Genomic DNA, 22,945 nt, shown 5'->3' on the forward strand with positions numbered 1-22,945 from the left:
GATCAACTAATCAACGAAATTGACCAGAAGAAGATCGTGGGAGGATTATTTATCGATCTAAAAAAAGCTTGACCATGAAATTCTTTTGAAAAAACTCCATTGGCGTAAGGGGAATGCCAATAATCTAATAAAAAGCTATCTATCTGATCGTAAACAATTTGTTTCAATAAACGGTGTTCGCAGTGGCTTACGACAGATTAGTATAGGAGTTCCACAAGGAAGTAATATAGGTCCTCTACTTTTCCTGATTTTCATCAATGACTTTGGTAATCTGAAGCTCCATGGAATATCAAGACTTTTTGCAGATGATTCAGCTTTATTTTTCCCTCGTTTTAATATAGCTATAAAGTGATTATCAGACTGGAGTGCGTCGTTTGTGGAGCGTAAAAACAAGCTTCGTAATTGGAGTTTATCCCTCATCTTCATCGATGGAACTGTCGATACCGTAAATTTGACCATCCACCGCTACGCTGTACGTGTTATCCGAAGTGATCTTGTCGTTGATCGGTAGATTTTGAGATCGAAAGTTTTAGTCTGGACCATCCATTATATCGTCGGTTTATTGTAACACGTCTCAACGCTATAAAACGATTGTTTTCGCTCTCAACACCTATACACGGATAACATGCACTCTGTCGTTTCTTATCGTAATGTCAAGTTTAGCGAGAACCCCCCCTAGGTCTGGGCTTATCAAAACAACCCAAACAACCGTATCCAAACGATCACGAGTGGATGATGAAGTGAGTGGAAGTGCTCTGTCGTTGGATTCTGCTGTGCAACTTCTTATGAATCAGTTCACCGAAATCAAAGGCATGTTTGATGTGCTGCGTAATGACTTGCATAACAAAATTGATTCCGTGAAGTGCGAGATGAACGGTAGGCTGGATGCTGTATCACAGGAAATTCATACGCTCAGGACGGAGTATGCTTCGAAATTCAATGACAACGATGTGGCTCTGAACGTGCTGAATGAGCGGGTTGACAGGATCTCTTCGGCTGTCGACAATCTTGAGAACCGTAATGAGTTGATAATCAGCGGAATTCCGTTTATGAATGGTGAAGATTTGGGCGCGTACTTCAGGGCGATTTGCAGCCAATTAGGCTTCGGTGATTCCGAAACTCCACTGGTCGACATAAGGCGTATGAAATCTGGAACACTAAAGGATGGCGATGAAAGTTTGGTCGTGGTGCAGTTTGGCTTGAAGAATGTCCGAGATCGGTTCTACAGTGCCTACCTACGTGATCGGAATCTAATATTGAACCACATCGGAATAAATTCAACGCGCAGAGTTTATGTTAACGAAAATTTGACGTCTTCAGTGCGCAAAGTTAAAGCAGCAGCGCTGCGTAAGAAGAAAGAGGGCAAGTTGTCATCGGTATTTTCCAAACTAGGAACTGTCTACGTGAAAACAACAACTGGAGGGCCGATCGTTGCAGTCCACACCGATCATCTACTGAATGATCTCACATAGTTCCGTAAATATTAATATTTGTAAAACTCCATTTTTTGAAGATTGTTTGTCCTATGTTTGATTGTGATTATTTTTTATTATTTTATAAAAATAGTACACGCCGTGATTGAAATTATAATATAATGATAAGGATCAATAGTTGTCATCTCTCTCTGTCGAAACAGCTCTCCAAAAATTGCTTTCCTTTTTTTATTTGATGGCTTCCTTGGCCAGTAACACCTCGATGAACATCCCAGGTGCAGTTTTGAACGCAGCGCTGATTTCAGGAAAGTTGAATGTTTGTCACGGAAATACTCAAAGTCTCTGTGCAAGGAGGTTCAGCAAGTTGGATGAAGTAAAGGTGGTCTTGAAAGATTCTAAAGTTAGTCTGGCGTGTTTGACTGAATCGTGGTTGACATCTAAAACTAGTAGTCGAGCTATTGCTATTCCCGGGTACACCGCGTTTCGCAATGATCGAGTTTATAGACGTGGAGGAGGAATAGTCACATATATCAAGGAAGGTTTGCACTGCTCAAAGGTGTTTAGTACCGAACTGTCATCAGCGTCCGATGATCTAACTGAGTGCCTGGCTGTTGAACTTCGATTAGGTAGTGAACGAGTCTTGTTCATGTGTGTTTACAATCCTCCTGGAAATGATTGCTCAAACTTTTTGTACGAGAAGCTTACAAATTTCGCTGTTCGATACGAAAGCATATTTCTCATAGGAGACTTCAACACCGACTTATCTCGACCGAGCAGAAAACGATCCCAGTTTCAAACTATGCTTAATGGCTTGTCACTCACGTCTATTGGAGTGGAACCTACATTTTTCTATCGGGATGGTTGCTCTCAGCTGGACTTACTTGTTACTAGCGACCGTGAAAAAGTGTTATGCTTCAACCAAGTCAGTTTCCCTGGACTTTCTCAGCATGATTTGATTTTTGGCACATTGGATTTCGACGTTACATCTGAGGAGATACTTCGCACATATCGGGACTACGTTAACTTCAACGCACAAGCTGTTGCTAGTGCAATCAACTCTATTCCTTGGCATCAGTTTTACACTTTTGGTCATCCCAATGAGCTTGCGGAATTTTTCAATAGTCATATGACAAATATCCACAACGAATATTTCCCACTTCGTACGGTGGAGAGGAGAAGAGCATCCAACGCATGGTTTAATTTCGACGTACGCAGGTCTATAATAGAAAGGGACATGGCCTATCGAGACTGGCGTAGAGCTCCTTCAGAACGCAAGAATCAGACATGGCAACAGTACAAGAGGCTAAGAAATCGAACTAACACGTTGATATCGAGTGCTAAAGAGGAGTATATGAGTCGTTTTCTGCACAGTCGTATTCCTCCCAAAGTCCTATGGAAACGTATCAAAAATTTAGGCGTTGGTAAAGAGAAGATGTCTGCTGGTTGTGGTTTTGATCCAGATGAAGTGAATCGAATGTTTGTGTCAAACTTTGCTCAAATGGATAATGTCTGGAGAACTGGACACACGCAGTTGTATTCATCGATCTGTTTCTCATTCCGACCTTTAGAGTATTGGGAAGTTGTAAATGCCATTTACGATGTAAAATCTAATGCAGTTGGGTTGGATGGTTTGACGACCAAATTCTTTCAAACAGTTTTACCATTAGTTGCTGATGAAATCACATATATGTTCAATTTCTTGATAAGGAACAGTGTTTTTCCTCGATGCTGGAAACATGCAAAAATACTGCCAATTCGAAAACAGCCACATCTGAATGCGCTTACCAACCTGAGGCCGATTAGTGTTCTCTGTTCATTATCAAAAGTTTTCGAAAAACTCATCGAGAAGCAAATGTCACACTACATAACAGAAAACAACTTGCTATCGGAGTATCAAGCTGGTTTCTGGAAGGGCCATAGTATTAAAACAGCAGTCATACGTGTATATGACGACCTGGCGGTAGCATTTGATAGAAAAGGTGGATCTATTTTGCTGCTTCTTGATTTCTCAAAAGCGTTTGATACAATTCCACACAACAGATTGTGCAGTAAGCTGGAAACGCAGTTCAACTTCTCTTCTGGCGCAGCAAGACTTATTTGCTCGTACCTTGCTGAGAGGAAGCAAACTGTTTTCTGCGGTGACCGACGCTCCAGTAGTGCTGATGTAACTTCAGGTGTTCCTCAAGGTTCCGTGCTAGGACCACTGTTATTTTGTTGCTACATCAACGACCTCCCGAACGTTCTCCAACACTGTTCCATACAACTATACGCAGATGATGTTCAGCTTTACATTAGCCGCTTAGGCCCGAGTACCCGTGAGATGATTAGAATGATAAATGAAGACCTTGGAAGAATATCGCAGTGGACCCAGCGTAATGGATTATATGTCAACCATGCTAAATGTAAGGTTCTGTTGATCAGGACAAGATCACGAAGCATATCACAGCTCAGTTTGTTGCCGAATATAATTATGGATGGACAAGTGATTCAGTGGACCGAAAAAGCAAGCAACCTCGGCTTCGTATTCCAGAATGAGCTTCAATGGGATGGACTCATACGCCAGCAATGCGGTAAAATTTATAGTAGTTTGCGAACGTTGTACAGCAGTGCATCATGTGCTCCCATCACAACGCGCCTGAAACTTTTTAAGAGCCTGATTCTTCCGCATTTTTTGTTTGGTGATGTGTTTCATGTAAATCCGAGTGTAGGATCATTGGATAGGCTGCGCGTTGCACTAAACTGTTGTGTACGATTCGTTTATGGTTTAAACCGTTACTCTAGAGTGAGTCATTTGCAACAAAACCTTGTGGGTTGCCCGTTTGAACGATTGTATGCATATCGCTCTTGCATGTTCATCAGGAAGATTTTGACAAACTGTACGCCAATTACTCTGCATCAGAGACTGATTCCGTTCCGAGGTCGTCGTGTGCAAAACATGGTTATCCCTGCAAACAATACATCTGTTTATGCTAACTCTTTGTTCATCAGAGGGGTTGTAAACTGGAATATGTTACCATCCGAATTAAAGCGTTCAACATCGGAAGCAATTTTTAGGAGAGACTGTTTACGCTACTGGAATAGTTTATGAATGAATAGTTTAGTTAGATTAAATTTTATTGTATAAGTCTTGTTCATGTTTCATCACAGTATTGCCATCGGAAGTAGTGATTTAAAAAGGTGTTCTTTATACTACTGGACAATAAATAAATAAATAAAATAAAAAAAAATAATATCCAATCAGTCCTCGCAGACATAGAATCAGATTTGGCGATTCTCCTGGAATACTTCAGCGACAATCATCTTACCTTGAACCTAACTAAAACGAAATACATGATTTTTCACTCGCCACGCAAAAAAATATCTCAACACCCCGATCCGCGTGTCAGGAACCTATCTATTGAAAAAGTTACAACTTTCAAATGCTTAGGGCTACATTTAGATTCCTGTCTTTCATGGGATTCTCATATAGAGCATGTATCGAAAAAAGTTTCGACTCTATGTGACCTAATGAAAAGAGTGCGTTGTTTCGTACCGAAAGAAGCATTGTTGCAATTTTATTATGCGTGTATTCATTCCATCCTTCAATATTTAATAATTGTCTGGGGTCATGCTGCAAAATCTAAACTTAAAAAAGTACAAACGCTGCAGAATAGGTGTGTAAAAGTAATCTTCAATCTTCCTGTATTATATCCGACAATTGCACTCTATACATGTTTACATCACCGAATTATACCAGTTATAGGTTTGTGCGACACTCAAACAATCGCATTTATTCATAACAGCTTACACAATCCTAGATTTCATCACAATATAAGTTTTTCGACTCGGGTTACCCTCACAAATACGAGAAAAGGCAATGATTTATTGAGAACCAGAGCATGCACAAACTTGAATCTTAGACGTATCATGATTTACTGTGCATTAAAGTATAACGCACTTCCTAATGACTTGAAACCGTCACCAATATTAGAGTTTTCAAATGCAAGCTGAAACACTATATGATCAGGAATGTGAATGAATATATTCTTTAATTGTGCCAACCGCCTAACAATTTATACAATTGTTCTTGCTTTTATAACAATTTCCTGTCTGCTTTTATTGTTGTTTAGTTCAGTGTAGTCGTTTGAAGCAAAAATGCTTTTACTTTTAAATCTTTTAATCTTTCCATTTTTATATAATTTTTTTCTGTAGTGAATCCCTTCAAAGGAACTAAGTTCCACTGGGAATTCACTGTTGCTTACAATTAGATTTTCCATGCTTTCTTTTTTCTTTGTTGTTTCTGTTAGTAAGTGTCCACGACCAGTGGGCTCCTTGTCTGAGCCTTCTGGTGTGTGGGTCAGTGGAGGGTAAAAAAATATATAAAAAAATGCAACATAAAAAAAATTTAAAAAATGGGTGGCTTATATCTATGATATAACCGCAAGGCTGACGTGGGACTACCGTTTTTCTTAGTAAGCATTTGTATTGTATTGATTAAATTAGCGATTGAATCAAACAATTTTCGAACTCAATTGAATTCAACATTTTTGCTTTGTAAATAAAAAATTTGAGCAGTTGCCATGTAGGATCAATTCATGCATTGTAATCGATTATGTTCTTCGTTACAAGTAAATTACAAGAAGTTACAAGAAGGACTACCTATTTTCCTGAAGAAAATATGTCACCCTTCTAAACTCGAGTCGACCGCGAGTAATCGGTTTCCTATATTATTAACATTAGAACTAAGGAAAAATGTATATATACTAGTAACAATACAGTAAGGAGTTCGGCTCCTTTAAACTTATGTAACTGAGCCTGTAAAAATAAACGATTTGAATAAAAAAAAATATATAGGACTTCCTAAATATGTGAACGGTAGAATTGTTAAACTATCATTATATTCTACATTCCCTCTGAAATTATTGCATCTCTCATGTTTACGTAGTTCTCGAACCACGAAAGTTCATTCGCCTCTAGTGTCTGAAATGACGATTTTCGGTAGCTTCTCAGTTTAGAAGTACGTTTTAGGGAAACATATTCCGGTCTGCGCAAAGACAAGCGGGTACAAAAGTACATGCAGCTTGCATATATTCGCAATGCGGATTCCACCAGGCATCTTTGTTTTGAAATCCATCTTAGGGAAACATATTTCGGTGGGAACAAGAATACCCCCGACTTGCATGTATTGGCAAAGCGGATTCCCCAGGCACATTGATTTTGAGGTCTGTGTTAGGGAAACACATTTTGGTGTGAACAAATATATCCTCAACCTGCATGTATTTGCAAAGTTAGATATATAGTTTATTGTATTATAGAGGATTTAAACTTAAAAGTTCATTCGCCTCTGATTTGCAAGGCGGATTCCCCCAGACACATTGATTTTAAAGTCCGTGTTAAGGAAATACAGCTCGGTGGGAACGAAAATACCCCCTACTTGCATGTATATTTGCAAAGTGGATTCTCACAGGTACATTGATTTTAAAGTCTGTGATGGGGAAATCGTAAATCGGACCAATCAAAACTTGGCAGTTAGGGCGTTTAGATAACGTTTGACATTTTACAGTTATTCAATTGTTTATCTCATGGAAAATGACACTTTATTAATTGTGATATATGCGTAGAAATATTTTCCATCAAATGTTGCAAATATCTTTCCGATCTATTAAGAAATGTTCGAGTTATAAGCATTCGGAATCTTTCATTTTTTTCTGCATGTTCTGTGTTCACGTTATCAGTTCACCCCCATATACTCCGGTTAGACGTAGTCCCACGTCAAAAAAATCAACCAAATTTTGCACACTTTCTCATTGATGTGTATTGCCTACAAGCTGTCAAACTCGAAGTCGTGTTTTTCGATTCATCGAAAATGGAGGTGAACCAACGCGAGTGGAGAGAACAAATTCTTTCCAAACACCTGGAATTTCCTGATCAGTCGCACCGGCAGTTGGGAAAAATGTTGAACATTCACCATTCAACCGTCTCCAGAGTGTTGAAGCGGTTCCAGGAGCGGTTGACGTTGGACCACGGCAAAGGAACTGGACGAAAACCGGGACCGGAGAACAAAAAGACGCAGGGAAAGGTGAAGCGGATGATTAAAGCAAATCCCAACGTCTCAAGCCGTGATTTGGCTAAAACGATCGGCATGTCGCAGAGCTACGTCTAGAATGCAAAGAAGAGAGCTGGACTACATACATACAAGGTACAGAACATCCCAAACCGCGATGAGCGGCAACAATCGACGGCTAAAACTCGGGCACGGAAGCTCTACGAGAAGATGCTGACAAAATATGACTGCTGTGTGATGGACGACGAAACGTAAAGGGTGTGTCACATCAAATTGCATCACGGAAAAAACGCTGTAGAAATTTAATTTTTAGAAATTATATCTTCAGCTTTCGCTTATAATCAGATAAAAGTGTATAGATCACGTTGGTCATGCTTCACTGTCAATTTTTCGTAAATTTGGAAAAATGTCGTCAAACGAAAAAGAGCGTCGTGAATTAATCCTGTGTCATTTCGAAAGATGCTGGGAATCGTCCAATCCACGGTCAGCAGAGTACTAAAACGATACTTCGAGAACCTAACCATCGACCGGAAGGTGAAGAACGGCAAAAATGGATGCTCCGTCAGTGAAAAAGATCACAAGCGCGTAGTTAAGCAGTTTAGACGTGATCCGAGAAGTTTGGTCCGGGATGTCGCCAATAAGCTGAATTTGTCAAGTTCATTCTTCCAGCGGACCAAGCAGCGGGAGGGCCTGCGTACATACAAGGTTCAGAAGGCTCCTAACCGCGACGAAAGTCAAAACATGGTAGGGAAGACGCGAGCCCGAAAGCTGTACACCGAAATGCTGACGAAGCCGCATTGCCTGGTAATGGACGACGAAACCTACGTCAAAGCGGACTTTCGTCAGCTGCCGGGCCTGTTGTTCTTCTCCGCAGAGGACAAATTCAGCGTTCCGGAGGAGATTCGCAAGCAGAAACTATCCAAGTTTGCCAAAAAGTACATGGTGTGGCAAGCGATCTGCTCTTGCGGAAAGCGGAGCGCCCCCTTCGTGATGACCGGCACGGTAAACGGGCAGGTTTACCTTAAGGAGTGCCTACAGAAGCGCTTACTACCACTATTGAAGCAGCACGAGGGCCCGACCATCTTCTGGCCGGATCTCGCTTCGTGCCACTATTCAAAGGATGTGTTGGAGTGGTACGGAGTCAACGGGGTCACCTTCGTACCAAAGGAAATGAACCCGCCCAACGCGCCGGAGCTTCGCCCAATAGAGAAATATTGGGCGATTATGAAGCAGGCCCTCCGGAAGAACCCAAAAGTTGTCAAATCGGAGGCAGACTTCAAGAGAAAATGGATTTCTGTTCAAAAAAAACTACAACCTGACGTTGTACAGAACCTTATGGACGGGGTAAAGAGGAAGGTGCGAGCATACGGGATTGGGCTCGAAGTATGAATAAAAAGAAAATGCCAAAAGTTGTTTAATAGTTTTTATTTTACTGTCTAAAATTTTCAAAAGGATCGGTCTACTGGGCGAATTTCTACAGCGTTTTTTCCGTGATGCAATTTGATGTGACACACCCTTTATATAAAAGCCGAATTTAAGCAAATTCCGGGGTAGGAGTTTTTCACCGGCAAGAGCAAGTTCGATGTGGACGACAAATTTAAGAAGAAGAAAATGTCGAAGTCCGCCTCCAAATATCTCGTTTGGCAGGCCATCTGCTCTTGCGGACTGAGGAGTGAGCCTTTCGTAACAAAAGGCACAGTAAATGGCGAGATCTACAAATCTGAGTGCCTCGAGAAGCGCCTTTTGTCGTTCCTGCAGCAGCACGACGAAGCTCCGCTATTTTGGCCAGATTTGGCATCGCGCCACTATTCTAAAAGTGTCCTCGAGTGGTATGGGGCCAATTCTGTCCATTTTGTTCTAAAGGACATGAACCCGCCAAACTGGAGCTGCGCCCGGTGGAGCAATACTGGACAATAATGAAGCGGGAACTTCGGAAGAGCATGAAGACAGTCAAACACGAAAAGAACATGTTAAGAAAATGGAAAAAAAACTGAGAAACTGGTACCGGATGACACTGTAAAGAATTCGATGGAGGGCATCAAGCGAAAATACGTTCAATTTCACACTCAGGGCTCCATCGATTAACTTTTCTTTTGATTTTTGAAGTAAATATATGTATAAAACTACCCTAAAATTTTGGTTTGATTCTAAACATTATAAGAAAATTGGAATGACATTTTCGGTGTCGCAATAATTTCGTGTTCGCCCTTTACGTTAAAATTTGAGTTTTTTCGAGGTTTAAAAAAAAAGTTTGATGCCAAATGTATTAAAATTGCATTAATCGTCGAGATTTATAGTGATCTTGATTTTTTGTTTGTCAAAAAAAAAAATTTTTTGAAACTTGGTCGTTTTCCCGCCTGAAAAATCGATTTTTGACAAAAAATTTTTTTTAGATAACTGTAAATCTCGACGTGTTTCGCAATTTTAAGACATCTGACATCAATTTTTTTTTTCTAAAAACCACGATTTCCGATGATTTTTCGGTTTTCAAAAAAAAAATCAAATTTAAACGTCTGCGACACCAGTAAATAAAATCCGAATGAACTAATGTTTTGCATAGGGTATATTATCGTGCAAATCAACATTTCATAGAGGGTATCCGTAGCCACGTTGGTTGCGCGTTCACTTGGTAAGCGATCGATCGTGAGTTCAAAACTCAGGCCCTCATTGACCATCTTTGTGTTATTACAGAATAGCTACGTTCACGCAACAATCGTCAGCGATGGAGATCGATCCACGGTCGAAATAAGATCGATTCATCCATACAACTGCTCTGCTCTGCAAGACACATCAGGCTGCTGTTCTATTAATAACTCAATAATGATCATATCAACTGTATCCGCTGTCCGGTGGTTTAACTGGATAATGGAAGAACAGAAAGAATACTCTTACGCCTAAATGGCTACTGTGTAATGTGCTAATCATAGATATGATAACTATGTGACATGTACACGATTAAAATTCGGCTCTGTTACAGCTAAAATGCTAATGAGCCTGAAATAAACAAATGGGATAAAAAAAAGCATTTCATAGCAAGTTCCAAATGAAAAATTGAGATGACTATTTTTATTGGCACCCAACACCATACTTTTCGTTTCGTACTCCGAAAAAAAATAAGTCCCAGAGTGCCGATTTTTGACAACAATTTTTTTTTCGATATGATACTAGATCTCGACGTTTCATGCAATTTTAAGACAGTTGACATAAAAAATTTTCGGCAAGACCCCGATTTCCTTTACGATTTTCAAAAAATCTTCGCTTCTCCCTCAAGTCCGATTGAGCTGAAATTCGGCACAGGGTGTTTTTTCGAGGTGGTGAACATTTTGTATAGGGTAACTTTTTGAAATGTTAGGGTCGATTTTTTCCCATACATTCATTGGCACCAGGGCCCGAAATCTTCGAAGGTGAAAAATGAAGACCGACTCTACTCTCCGTAGCTTCGCTTCGACTAGAACTTGACTGAAAAATAAATTGACTAGCGTTGACTAGCGAGGATGACTGGTGAGCTAGTTCAGTTAGTGGTTATTTTAACTGACGCGACTAATGAATACAAATCTGCCTCTTCATTCAACCGATTTCAGTTCACACTTCCAATCCCCCCCTGACACTAATTTTATACCCATATACGCAATCTTATTTTAACGTCCTTATTGTCCATCCATCGTGACATGACTCGTGACTCGAAACATGACTCGAAATATTTTAACTCGAAGCACTTTTGGACTGTGGGAAAACTTAGCCGTTCAAGTATGTGCAGAATGATAGGGGTTTAGCTCTGAATATGTTTTTTGAAATTTTTCACATGCCACAAAACTGTCCAAGCATCACTGGATGATGCCAAACCAGAAGTGTATGGATGATTCGATTATTCGTTGGAAGAAATGTATCATTTCCAATCGAGACTCAATCAATTTGGATTATTGATGGTTATATTGTGGAATTTATTTGAAGGGATGTGTCCTGCTATTTCTATCACACCATTGAATTCCGGGTACCGTAATCAATCTTCTTAATGTCATTACAGGTGTGTTCCTTCGCGGAATCGGAAAAAAAATATTTCCAAATAAAGTAACCATCCACCGCGTTCGCATTAAACTAATCAAAATCGGTGTAAATCGCCATCAATCGATGTGCTCACTCAATCAAACCGAACCGTTCCGACAGTTGCATATAAATAATAATGGCTCAATCAAACAGCATTAAATAATCATGACCAAAACAGACCCTAAACGGCAATCGCTGGAATTCCAAATACGATTTCCTTTCCGATACTTATGGTGATTACCGCAACCGGTCCGGTCCCCTTTTGCGGGTGGTGTAGCACTTCTAATTTTCCATTCCCAGTCCGGGGCGAGTGCGAAAAAAGGGACGAACCGAACCGATACGCCCCCCGAACCCACGTTCAAATGCGATAAAGTTAAGAAATCACAAAATCCACCCTGACCTTTGCCGCCGCGTGTTTCTCATCCCCCGCTTTCCTAGTTGGAACGGAGGAACTGATCCGGAACGTAAACATGGTATCTAACAAGTCGTTGTGGTTCTCCCTTCCAACCAGCCCTTCCGTTTGGGGTGTTTTCTTTCTTTCATTCAACCAAAAAGGTCATGAAGCCCCATACAGAAATTTCAGGAATTATGAGACGCTTTCCCGAAATTGGTTCGCTGGTAACGTAAATATTTTTTCTCTGTTTTCGACGCAGGCCTTGAATGAGAGGTGGCATCGGTTCGAGGTCCGACCCTGAAGATGTAACTTCATTCTCATCAAGGTTTGACGTCAATGACGCCAGGGATTAGCACAACGTCAAACGTAAAGTCATATTCGGGGGAAGTCAATTCACTATCTCTTTTTTTGTTTCCAAATAATATGATTAGAACAGTCTTAGCGAAAGTTTCCAATAACATTAGCAAAAGCCAATCCCGAAAGTCTCGAAAGCCATTCCCGGAGCCACGTGCAGACAAAATTGATAAATTGGATAAAGTACTTAACTGCAAAAAAGGCAGCCTTCAAATGCCTAGTCATCCACCCACACAATGAATAGACAAATACTTACATGATGACGAAAAGGCCTCGCATATATTCCTGCATATCGTCGACCAGATTTACGGCACAAATTCCGACGCCGTCAAATTTGGGATCGTATTTCTGAAAAAAAAAAAATTTTAACAGAGCGAGAGATTAAGCGATTTTAATTTATGAGTGAATGGAGTAATAAAACGTGTCGCATATGAAATAACAGGATTAAAGCGGCGGTCGTCCTCTCCGAAAGAGGATCATAAGCGGAACAGATTTGATCCGGGTTTACTTTGAGAATTTTGGAAATCACACACACCCCAAACGGTGTTCGCGGAAACTCCCAGCGAGAGAGTTGTCAATCTGTACTTCCTGTAAGGGGTAAACATGACAACAATTCGATTGAAACGTTCGCAGTGGAAGGACCGATTTCCTTTGACGCAATTCACGTTCAACAGCACGAAAAAAAGCCAGGAAAAAGGAAAGTGAGCACACAAAGGAAGCGAAGCAGCTTTGTCGATTATAGCACAGTGCTCGGTTGTGTGAACATCAAACACCAAACATGACGGCGGAAGGAAGAACCTTCCCGGAATCGGACCCAGGAATCCCATCGTTTCGGTATCGAAGGTGTTCTCTTACGTTTCTGTCTATATTTTTTTCTGCGTGTGCTCTTTTTATCACCTGGGGAGTAACCAAAGCGAAGCGAAGGTAAGCGCGTGTCGATAGATTCGTTTTTTTGTCTATTTCTGTAGATCAACAGTATCTGCTTACGTGTATTGAGAAGTACTTCGCAAATATCCTTGAGGACTTGTTGTGATTTTTTTATTGAACCTCTCCCGTCGCATCACACCGCGTCATGGAGGAGAAGGGTTTGATGTCGCTGTCGTATAAATTGTGTTTATAATATCAGCACTTTTTTTTCGGAGCGTTCACGCAACCCTCTTTAATCGGTGCAGAAAATGTGGAAAGCTTTCTCTAGGCAAATTTATCCTCCTTGGAACACGGCATCTCGTTACGGCTAATGGAACCGGGTGGATGAGCATTTTACAGTTAATGGTATGTAGGCATGTTCCGCAGGGAACAAATCGAACATCACAAATTGTTTCCATCGAAACACCGCGAATAAAAAACAATGAATATTATTTCATGCTAAACGATGAAAAGTGACATCACCTTTGATCTGAAGGACGACGACACTCTCCTAAATGCCTCATTCATCTGTAGGATTCCGCGAAAATTCGGTTGAATGGAATGCTCCAGCGTAACGGGAGTAGGGATTAAATTGGAAGTTTTTTTGACGTAGGATTACGTCTTTCGGGAACATATTGGGGTACAAATTGAAAATCGAAAATCGAGCACATCGTGAAAATTGTCCAATTTCAAACGCTTATTGCTCAGTCATTTCATGATGGATTGATGAAATTTTTGCGTCAATCGATTTCGATACTCCACAACAATTTTTCTATATTGAAGAAAATAATATGTGTTATGAAACTAACTATCAAACAATTGAAAAATCTCAACCCCTATCCTAATAGAAATACCCACTTCTGATTGGTCGAAATTGGCGATACATGAGGCGGGTCACTAACAGAGACATCAAAACCAAGCTGCCTGGGGGAAATTGGCATTGCAAATACATAAAAGTAGGGGGAGCTTTTGTCTCTGTTAGGGAACACCGAAATGTGTTCCCTAACAGAAACATCAACACCACCTGCCCAGAGAAAATCGGCATTGTAAATAAATAAAAACCAAGGTGTGTTCCCGCTCGAGAACGGGTCGTTTGGTTTAAGCTGTCTGTTTTGTTTTGTTCATTTTCACACAAGGAAAGTTTATACGGCGAGAAAAATTGGAAAAGTGAGAAAACATTAGAAAAAGTGATTTCCCATATGTTCTACATATAGTATAATGTGTTGCTAGTCCAATTAAATTTCGCATTGGGTTGAATAAACACTCAGAAAATGTTATGTAGGGAAGATGGAGTCTAAAATAGTAAACAAATTGCGAAACGTTATATTTTAACGACCCCTAATTGCAAAATTAACAAACTCGACTTGTATCATGTCTGTGTGAAATTTCTGAGGAACGAAATATAAATAATTCTTATTTTGTTAATTCATCATCATTCATTCATAAAGCAGTCACTGACAAATAACGTCCGGCATCTGCAGCGGTGCACCCGTGGCCGAGTGGTTAGCGTCTCACATTATCATACCGGGTGTTCGGGTTCGATTCCCGTACTGGCCGGGGGATTTTTCGTCAGAGATTTCCTCCGACTTGCACTGTGGTCACGCGTGTTCTAGAGCTTGCCCCTCGGAATACATTCAAGGCGTGTTATTTGGCTTAAGAAATCTCAACTAAGTATTAATAAATGACGCTAGTTAATGCATACGTTGAGACGGCAAAAGTTCCACAGAGAACGTTAACGCCATTCAAGAAGAAGATCTGCAGCAATGCTTAAAAAATAGTCGATTTTAACTGGTTGCAATTTACCTCAGCGTTGAAAAAAATATGGGGTGAGTTAAAATGCTCAAAGCTCTACGGAAAACGATTTTTCAGTTTAGTTTTCAGAACGAATACACTTGATTATCCCTATTTGATTACTTGACGTGAGATTCTTGCGATATTTTTGGAAAAATCAGTGTTTTCGGACCGATTGAATCAGCGCGCAAAGATGTTTGTTTTGATTTCACGGAAAAAGGAAAAGTAAACATGGGCGCGAATTGCGTTGAAGCTTTCCAATATTCTGGTAGTGGTTATCATAAGGTGGGTTGGAAGATAATGTTTAATATATATATTTTTATTCCAAATTGATAATTGTTTTCGGTATTGGTAATTATCCTATATTACATTAGTGAGTTTTTTTTCTTTAGTTCTAGTTAGGAGGCATCTCTTCTAGGATCACAGAGGGAGGTTTTCATTATATCTCGTTCCACTTCGGTATCTGATACGCACCATCCAACGACTGTTTACCATCCTTCTGTCATCATCACTTGGTAAACACTGGTGGAGTGAACAAACAATACCTAACAATCAAACAAAACGGCTCTTTTAAGATCCACCAAATCATTATCAAAAAGTTTAACGATGTAATTCTTCAAACATATCCAAAATAAACAGATAGCCTAACGTAATCCTACGTCAATTATGCGGTCGTGTCATGGACACAACCCTCCTGTAACTTTTTTTCGACGAAATGCCCTCAGCTCTAAAAACAGCACACAACACATTACTTCGGCATTTGGGAATTTGAGCAAAATGGTAAATAAAAATTCTTTATTTTCTGGGAACATCCATTTCTATTTACTTCGTAAAATTAGAAGGATAAATTTCTCGTCCCTTTATTTTCAATGGCTCAAAACTAAAATGTTCAAAGTTTAATGCACATGTTCCGAAAAACAATTTTATACTCTTTCACGAATACAGGTAAACTTCGATATAACGTACATTTCACTTTCAAAATTGTACGTTATATCGAAGCATAATAAAGTGCTCACAAACGTAGTCTATAATACATTATTGTGTTGCTGTTTTAGTAAACTTAATGAATAACTTTAATCAGAAGACGAAGCCAGCCTTTCTCATGATGTTTTCCTTCGTACTGTTGATTAAAGCTTGATTCATTTAGAATCCGGAATCACAAAACCAGCTGTATTTCGGGATTTATTGAAGCTTGTTTTAGCATCACAATACAGGTAATTCATTGTTCTATCAGAAAAAAAATATTGGAAAAAAAATCCTTTACACTTTGGAAATGTGTACGTTATATCGAGGTAAAATGTACGTTATATCGAGTGACGTTATATCGAGGGTACGTTATATCGATGTTTCCCTGTACTTCCCTTTGTCTCCCTTCTTTGATCTACTTTTGGTCTTGCAGTTTCTCTATTTAGGATATATATTCACCAACTTCAATGGCTCTCTTTTCAATCTCAATCACTCTAACTATTTACTTTTCTCACTCTTACATTCTATCCAATTATTTGATTTATCACTAGCTGACCCGACGAACTTCGTCCCGCCCAAAATAGATTTTTTGATTTCCACGTTTTCTTACTAAGTGAACGTTAGTGGGTCCAATCACTGAACTCTTCGTTGATTGATTACCTTTCGACCCTTTACAACTTCCTTTTACTATAAATTGTCTAGTACTTCTACAAAAATTCGTCCTTATAATATAAAATTATTTTCAGACACAATTCTCGTTCAAGATTCCTCAAGCGTTTGGAAATAACATGTTTCTCCGTTGCATGGAATACATGTTTGATACAGAGAATATTGCTAAATAAAGACAGCTCAAATCGGACCATTCCTTCCTCGGATTTAGGGCACACCAACACATTTGGCCTCCCATTTTTGTTTATATAGATTGAAAATATAGGAATGCGTTATTCCGTCTGAAAATCCTTTTCCACTTTCGCACAAAAATCAATTTCGTTAGCGCCAACATCAAATAGACTAACAACGCTTAGCTAATTGTAGAACATATGGGAATTCAATTTTCCGAATTTTCCGATTTTTCTCTCCGATCTACTGAAATATAGGGTCTTCGGGTTTTGCGCTTACCAACACATTTGGCCTTCCATTTGTATTTATAGATATAAGATATGGAAATGCGTTATTTCGCCTGAAAATCCATTTCCACCTACGAACAAAGATCAATTTCGATAGCGCAAACATCGAATGGACTAACAACGCTTATTATGATGTAATTTTCGAACATGTGGGAATTCAATTTTCCTAATTTTCCGACCTTCCTTCAGGATTTTCCGATTATTTTCCGGTTTTTCTCTCCACTATATTAATCTACGGGAAGAGTCGAATACATCAAAATAAAGAAGGCTAAAATCGGACCATCCCTTCTTCGGGTTTTCCGCTTACCAACAGATTTTGCCTTATATTTTTTTGACGTAGAACTACGTCTTTCATTAAGGGTGCCAAATCAGAAAACAGGTCACGTTTTTATGAAATAAAGTTAACGTTAATAACTATTTTTGCCGCGAACGGATTTTGGTGATTTACATAGTAAACGAATCGGAAATTCCCTAGGATTTGTTTAATATGCTATACATTAGAATCCTCTGGTTAGTAAATGGTTAAAATTCATGAAAACTTTAAGTGTTTCTATTTTCCCATACATTTGTTCTGTCCATTTGAGTGCTTTCACGAACAGAGCTATCAATAACGAGCAACTTGTCGACGACCAACGGAGGGGAAATCCTAGGATTTAAAGTCTCCGTGAACAAAGGAAAAGTAGAAGAATGAAGGGGAATACTTGCCTAGAGTATAAACAGTGGATCTCGCTGAGGCAAACTTTCATTCATCGGTCTGTTGAGCAATCCAGTTCACTTTGCTTTCGCTGCGCTTCGATCTAAGAGTGGACCCCACCAGTGGTAATCCAACTTGGATATCGTCGTTTGATTTTTCTGTTCGTTTTTCGCGTTATTCGTATCGTGTGTTCTTCTTTCCACGTCATAAATTGGACGCTTCGCATAGTGTGTGATGAGCAAGAAGAAGAGGAAGGCAGGCTCGAGCCCTGCAAAAAACGAACGCATTGCCGGGGGCAACAAAATTTCGAGGCAAGCGTCATCTAATGATGCACGCGAAGTTGGTGCAGTGAAAAGCGCTCGCACTGAACCGAGCCTTCGCGAGTGTGACACCGCATCGAACAACGTCAAAGTAGGCGATTTCGGCGCGTCGGTCGAAAATGTAAACGCCGTTACCCAGGCAGCAACCAAAATCAAGCTCCCCCTGCTGGTGGTGAAGGCGGTCGCTCTTGACAAACTCATCAGCGAATTCGCATCGATGGGTGTTACAGCAGAGTACAAGCTGTGTGGCATAATTTAGTCTTTTTCCAAGCAGTTAACATTGTTTATTTTCCGTCTTCATAAGGGCTTCGTTGGTGCCTTTGAGAATGCATCAATCCATTAAACTGACGTTATGGCGAAGCAGACGTTAAGGTTGTGCACCAGAAAATTATTTGGGAATACCAAGCATCTTGAATGTCTTACTGGAATGTTATAAGTTATTTGGGTTAGCGTGCCAGTCGTAAAACTGCCTTCAACTAGGATTGCATTTGCGCTAATATTGATCATAATGAAGCATTGCTACTGTTTTCGAGGTTGTTATTAACAAAAAGAGTTTATTTCTCTTGTTTAGTCATCAAGAAAGTAAATGTTCTGGAATTTTGTATGTGATTAGGTTTTGCTTGCCAGTAGCAAAACTTCCTCCACTAAGGGTGACAGCTGCGCTTCTCTCGAGCGTGAGAAAGTAATGCAACTCTTTTCGAGGCCAGTAATAATCACAGAAGCGTTCCTTTTGAGAATAGCGCAAAATGATGAGAAATGTTTATATTGCTAGTAGTTTCAAGCCACCAATGTATGGTTCTGTATGCATGCTATGGTGAACGCTTGGTTTACGCTTAGTTTGTACGAACGATATCTAGAGGTGCGATTCCTTTCAGGCAATACTAAATAACATGTAGCATAATATTTGATACTTGCAAGTGTTGTCATTGTTGTTGTTTACATGCGGTGCCAAAGATATATTGATGTAGTTATGAGATATGGAATAATGGTGCTGTTGCAACATGTATATAATCGACTGTAGCCGATTCAATGTCAATTTCGAAAAAGGGCACCGGAATAGCCTTCGAGGTAAATTTTCAATGCATTGACATGAAATAAATTGCGACATACGATTGTTTTGCGAGGGCAAGAATGAATCATCAATCAATTATCGTCAACTGATTCTACAATGAAAAAATCATTTCAGAGATTATTCTACTAAGCAAAGTTGTTCCTAAAATTTCACAGCATTATAGAATAATATCTGAAGGTAGAATCAAGCGACTTATATAAAATAACAGCGTAGTTCTACGTCAACAATGCGGTCGTATCTTGGACACAAGTTCCTATAATTTTTTTTATATTCTTCCGTTATTATTTCAATATTCTATTTAATGAGTCCTCATAAAGACTGTTTTAGCATTCCTCACACTCTCTAACACAGCACAATACTTCGAAGCGCAGATTTGGCGGGAAAAGAGCATCTGTAATTAAAAAGAAGAAAACGTTTGTGGGTAGAGCTTGGATCAAGCAATACCCGTGAACGTGAGTGAATTTTCCCCAGGCTCATTGGTTTTGAAGTCTGTGTTAGAGAAACACACAGCTTCTAGCGATCGTACATCAACCGCTGCGCAATCATTTAGGAGGTATTAACTCACAAAATCGTGTTGCCTCGGCGTAAAAATTATCATAATATTTTAAACGCCGTCTAGGAGTTTATAAAACAACCGGGAACCGGTGAAATGATATGTAAGATGGGGTGAGGTTTTTTGACGTAGGACTACGTCTTTCATTTCTATACTGGGGTGTAAGTTCAAACTTTCGCAAACGAAAGCGTTACGCCGGAGAACGAGATTTTGAGCGTTAATAGCTCCTAAACAACTGAACGAAATAGTATGATAACTACTTCATTCGAAAGATAAAATGTCTACGCGTTATATGCTTGATACTTTTTCATCCAAAAATTTGTTTCAATAGCCCTAAAATTGTTTTCAAAACAGGCTATTGAAATCACACCAATCGGTATATAAGCGAGTGCCACTCGGAAATCCACTCAGTTATGATTGCGCAACGATTGAGGTACGATCGTTGGAATGGATGGATGTTTCCCTAACACAGACTTCAAAACCATGGAGCCAGGGGAAATCGGCATTGCAAAGTAGATGTAAGCAGTGGGTACTTTTGTACTCGTTTGCGTATCTGGAAATTGGAATGTTTCCCTAACACAGACTTCAAAACCATGGAGCCTGTGGAAATTGGCATTGCAAATTAGATACAAGCAGCGAATACTTTTGTACTCGCTAGCGTTTCTGGAAATCGGAATGTTCCTCTAACACAGACTTCGAAACCATGAAGCCTGGGGAAATCGGCGTTGTAAAATAGATGTGAGCTGCGGATACTTTTGTACTCGTTTGAGTTTTTGCAAGTTGAAATGTTTCCCTAACGCAGACTTCAAAATCATGAAGCCTTGGGAATTCGGCATTGCAGAATAGATTCAAGCTGCGGGTACTTTTGTACTCGACTTCAAAACCATGGAGCCTGTGGAAATTGGCATTGCAAATTAGATACAAGCAGCGAATACTTTTGTACTCGCTAGCGTTTCTGGAAATCTGAATGTTCCCCTAACACACACTTCGAAACCATGGAGCCTGGGGGAAACTGGCATAGCAAATTAGATGCAAGCTGCGGGTACTTTTGTACTCGTTTACGTTTCTGCAAATTGAAATGTTTCTCTTACACAGACTTCAAAATCATGAGTGGATACGACTTGCGCTGGGTATTTCCGAGGAGGAATCGATTCCTCATTTGAGCGTTAATAATTCTTTTCCGGCCCAACGAAGTGGTATAATAATCACTTTATTCGAAAGATGAAATGTCTAAGATTTATATGCTTGTTACTTATTGATTGCTTAATCAACGTGAGTCCTTCGTCCACCTTACGGTTATATCAAAGATATAACCCGCTTCTAGTTTTTTACTCCTGCCACATCGCCTCTCCAGGCACCTCATCTTCGTTCTACCGAATCAAATGCGTTTGCACCGGATCGCAAACGGCAAACACTAATCGAAACTGTCCGATCCAAACGCGAAAAACCAAATCGCGTGTTAAAGCGCACAAATGATCTCACAAACAAATCCAAGTTTGATCACTTTTCCCGAAAATAAATGACAGCAAACCAAATGACAAGCGGATCAGATGCTGTTAAAAATTTCGAAAATTTTACGGTCGTAGTTGAACATTTAGGTTGCATTTAAATACGGATTCCAGTAAATAAAATTAGACCCATTACGAGTATCATTAGCCATCATAATTTTTTCAATGACTTGAGCTCCAATATTTGCTAAGTTGAGTTAATCTTAATTATTCACTTTGGGCGCCATGGGCCTTAAAATAACTATAAACGTAAAGACCGCAATGCGTTTTCCTAACACGGACTAGACAGTTTTTTTTTTCTTTTTTCAAAGCATTCTAACATAAAACTGTTGGAAATTTATAAATTTAAATTGCAATATATTGTTAGGAGGCACCCAAAACGATTGGTGTCAAAATATCATGAATTCCTCATGAAATTTGTGAGCAAAAATTGGATAATTTTCGTGACCGATATCAATTTTTTTATTTGTACTCAGTGAATGTTTCCGAAAACGTAATCCCTTGTGTTCTCAATTTTTAAAATTTTTTAAATTTCAAAGAAAAATATAATATAAGCGCACTTTTGAAATTCAAATTCACTGTGTTTTAGAAAGAAACAAAAAAAAACAGTGTTACTTATTTATTGCAACGCTAGTAGATGACAGAGATTGTTGCATCTTTCCACCTCAGATCGAACATGAGAAAGCAGAGCATCGCGCTACATTTGAATGCCAAAATGACTCTCTTTCAGACTGATTCAAACGCTATATGAATAAAATGTGAGATGGGAAAAAATATTATTGGCATCAAGACATACGTTATTTGTTATCGTTATTTTAAAAAATCTGTAGATTTTGTATAAAACCCAAAAAATCTGTAAAAAAATCAAAAAAAAACTGTATAATTACAGATTATTCTGTAGATATGGCGACCCTGGTGAGGAGGATAAGAAGAAAACAAACTATCTTTCATACAGCTGGCTCCCCTCTCTCAGGTTTTTATCAGATTGCCCAACTCATCTGTGAAGAGCAGACATGGTTTCAACGGGTCGAAAATGATATACGCTTATGAATATGAATAGCAAAATTGTCCTGAAGGCAGGAAGAAAGGAGGTCAAGGTAATAGTTTCTACACAACATGAACCATCCTGAAGGCTACAATATTACGAAGGGAGAAAAAAAGCAAAACTAGTACACACCCGAAAGAACGCTGCCGGACACTCTCACATGGCCCCAATTTAAACCTCGAGTTCTCGGTCCATGTCATCTAGCATCTATCAGTACATAGCACATAGGTGGGTGACACTCGGCCCCACACTTGATGCGCTCCATCTGAGTGCCGTTAAATATTTGATTGCGGGGCTCGGTTCCTTCGAAAATAAAAATATTACGACTTCCGAAAAGATTGGATGCCATCTTATTCCGGCATTCAGCATTAAATATTCATTGTGCGGAGCCTCTGGAGAAGCCTGGTCGGCTTCGGTACGCCCCGTAAATAAATTGATTTGGGTGCTTTGGGGGTGGGGTGAGGCATAACTTTGTCACGGCCGGTAGTAGGAGATTGATTGTCGATGTGACGAGAAAGCTTTCATCTCAATCTGTGGCCGGAAGTGGAGTGGTTATAAAAGAGTAAGAACACAAAAATCAAGAATATGAAGGCACAGAGTATGGTGTGTAAGAAAGGAGTAATCCGGAATGAAATCCGTTGGTTATGATTTCTTCCTCTCATCACTCATAAGTGAAGCACACTGCTTTCATCTTT

At 39.6% G+C, this 22,945-nt stretch overlaps 1 protein-coding gene across 2 annotated transcripts in view; it reads right to left on the bottom strand.

The window, feature by feature from the left end:
- Positions 1 to 22,945, bottom strand: part of LOC129763618 (alpha-1D adrenergic receptor) — a 329,279-nt gene that overhangs the window by 122,464 nt on the left and 183,870 nt on the right. For both annotated transcript variants that reach the window (XM_055762858.1, XM_055762857.1), the window contains one exon: positions 12,525 to 12,616. In XM_055762858.1, the coding sequence (XP_055618833.1) occupies positions 12,525 to 12,616 (92 nt within the window). The remainder of the gene's footprint in view (positions 1 to 12,524; positions 12,617 to 22,945) is intronic.

Source organism: Toxorhynchites rutilus, chromosome 1 (genome assembly GCF_029784135.1).
Source record: "Toxorhynchites rutilus septentrionalis strain SRP chromosome 1, ASM2978413v1, whole genome shotgun sequence".
NCBI lineage: Eukaryota > Metazoa > Arthropoda > Insecta > Diptera > Culicidae > Toxorhynchites > Toxorhynchites rutilus.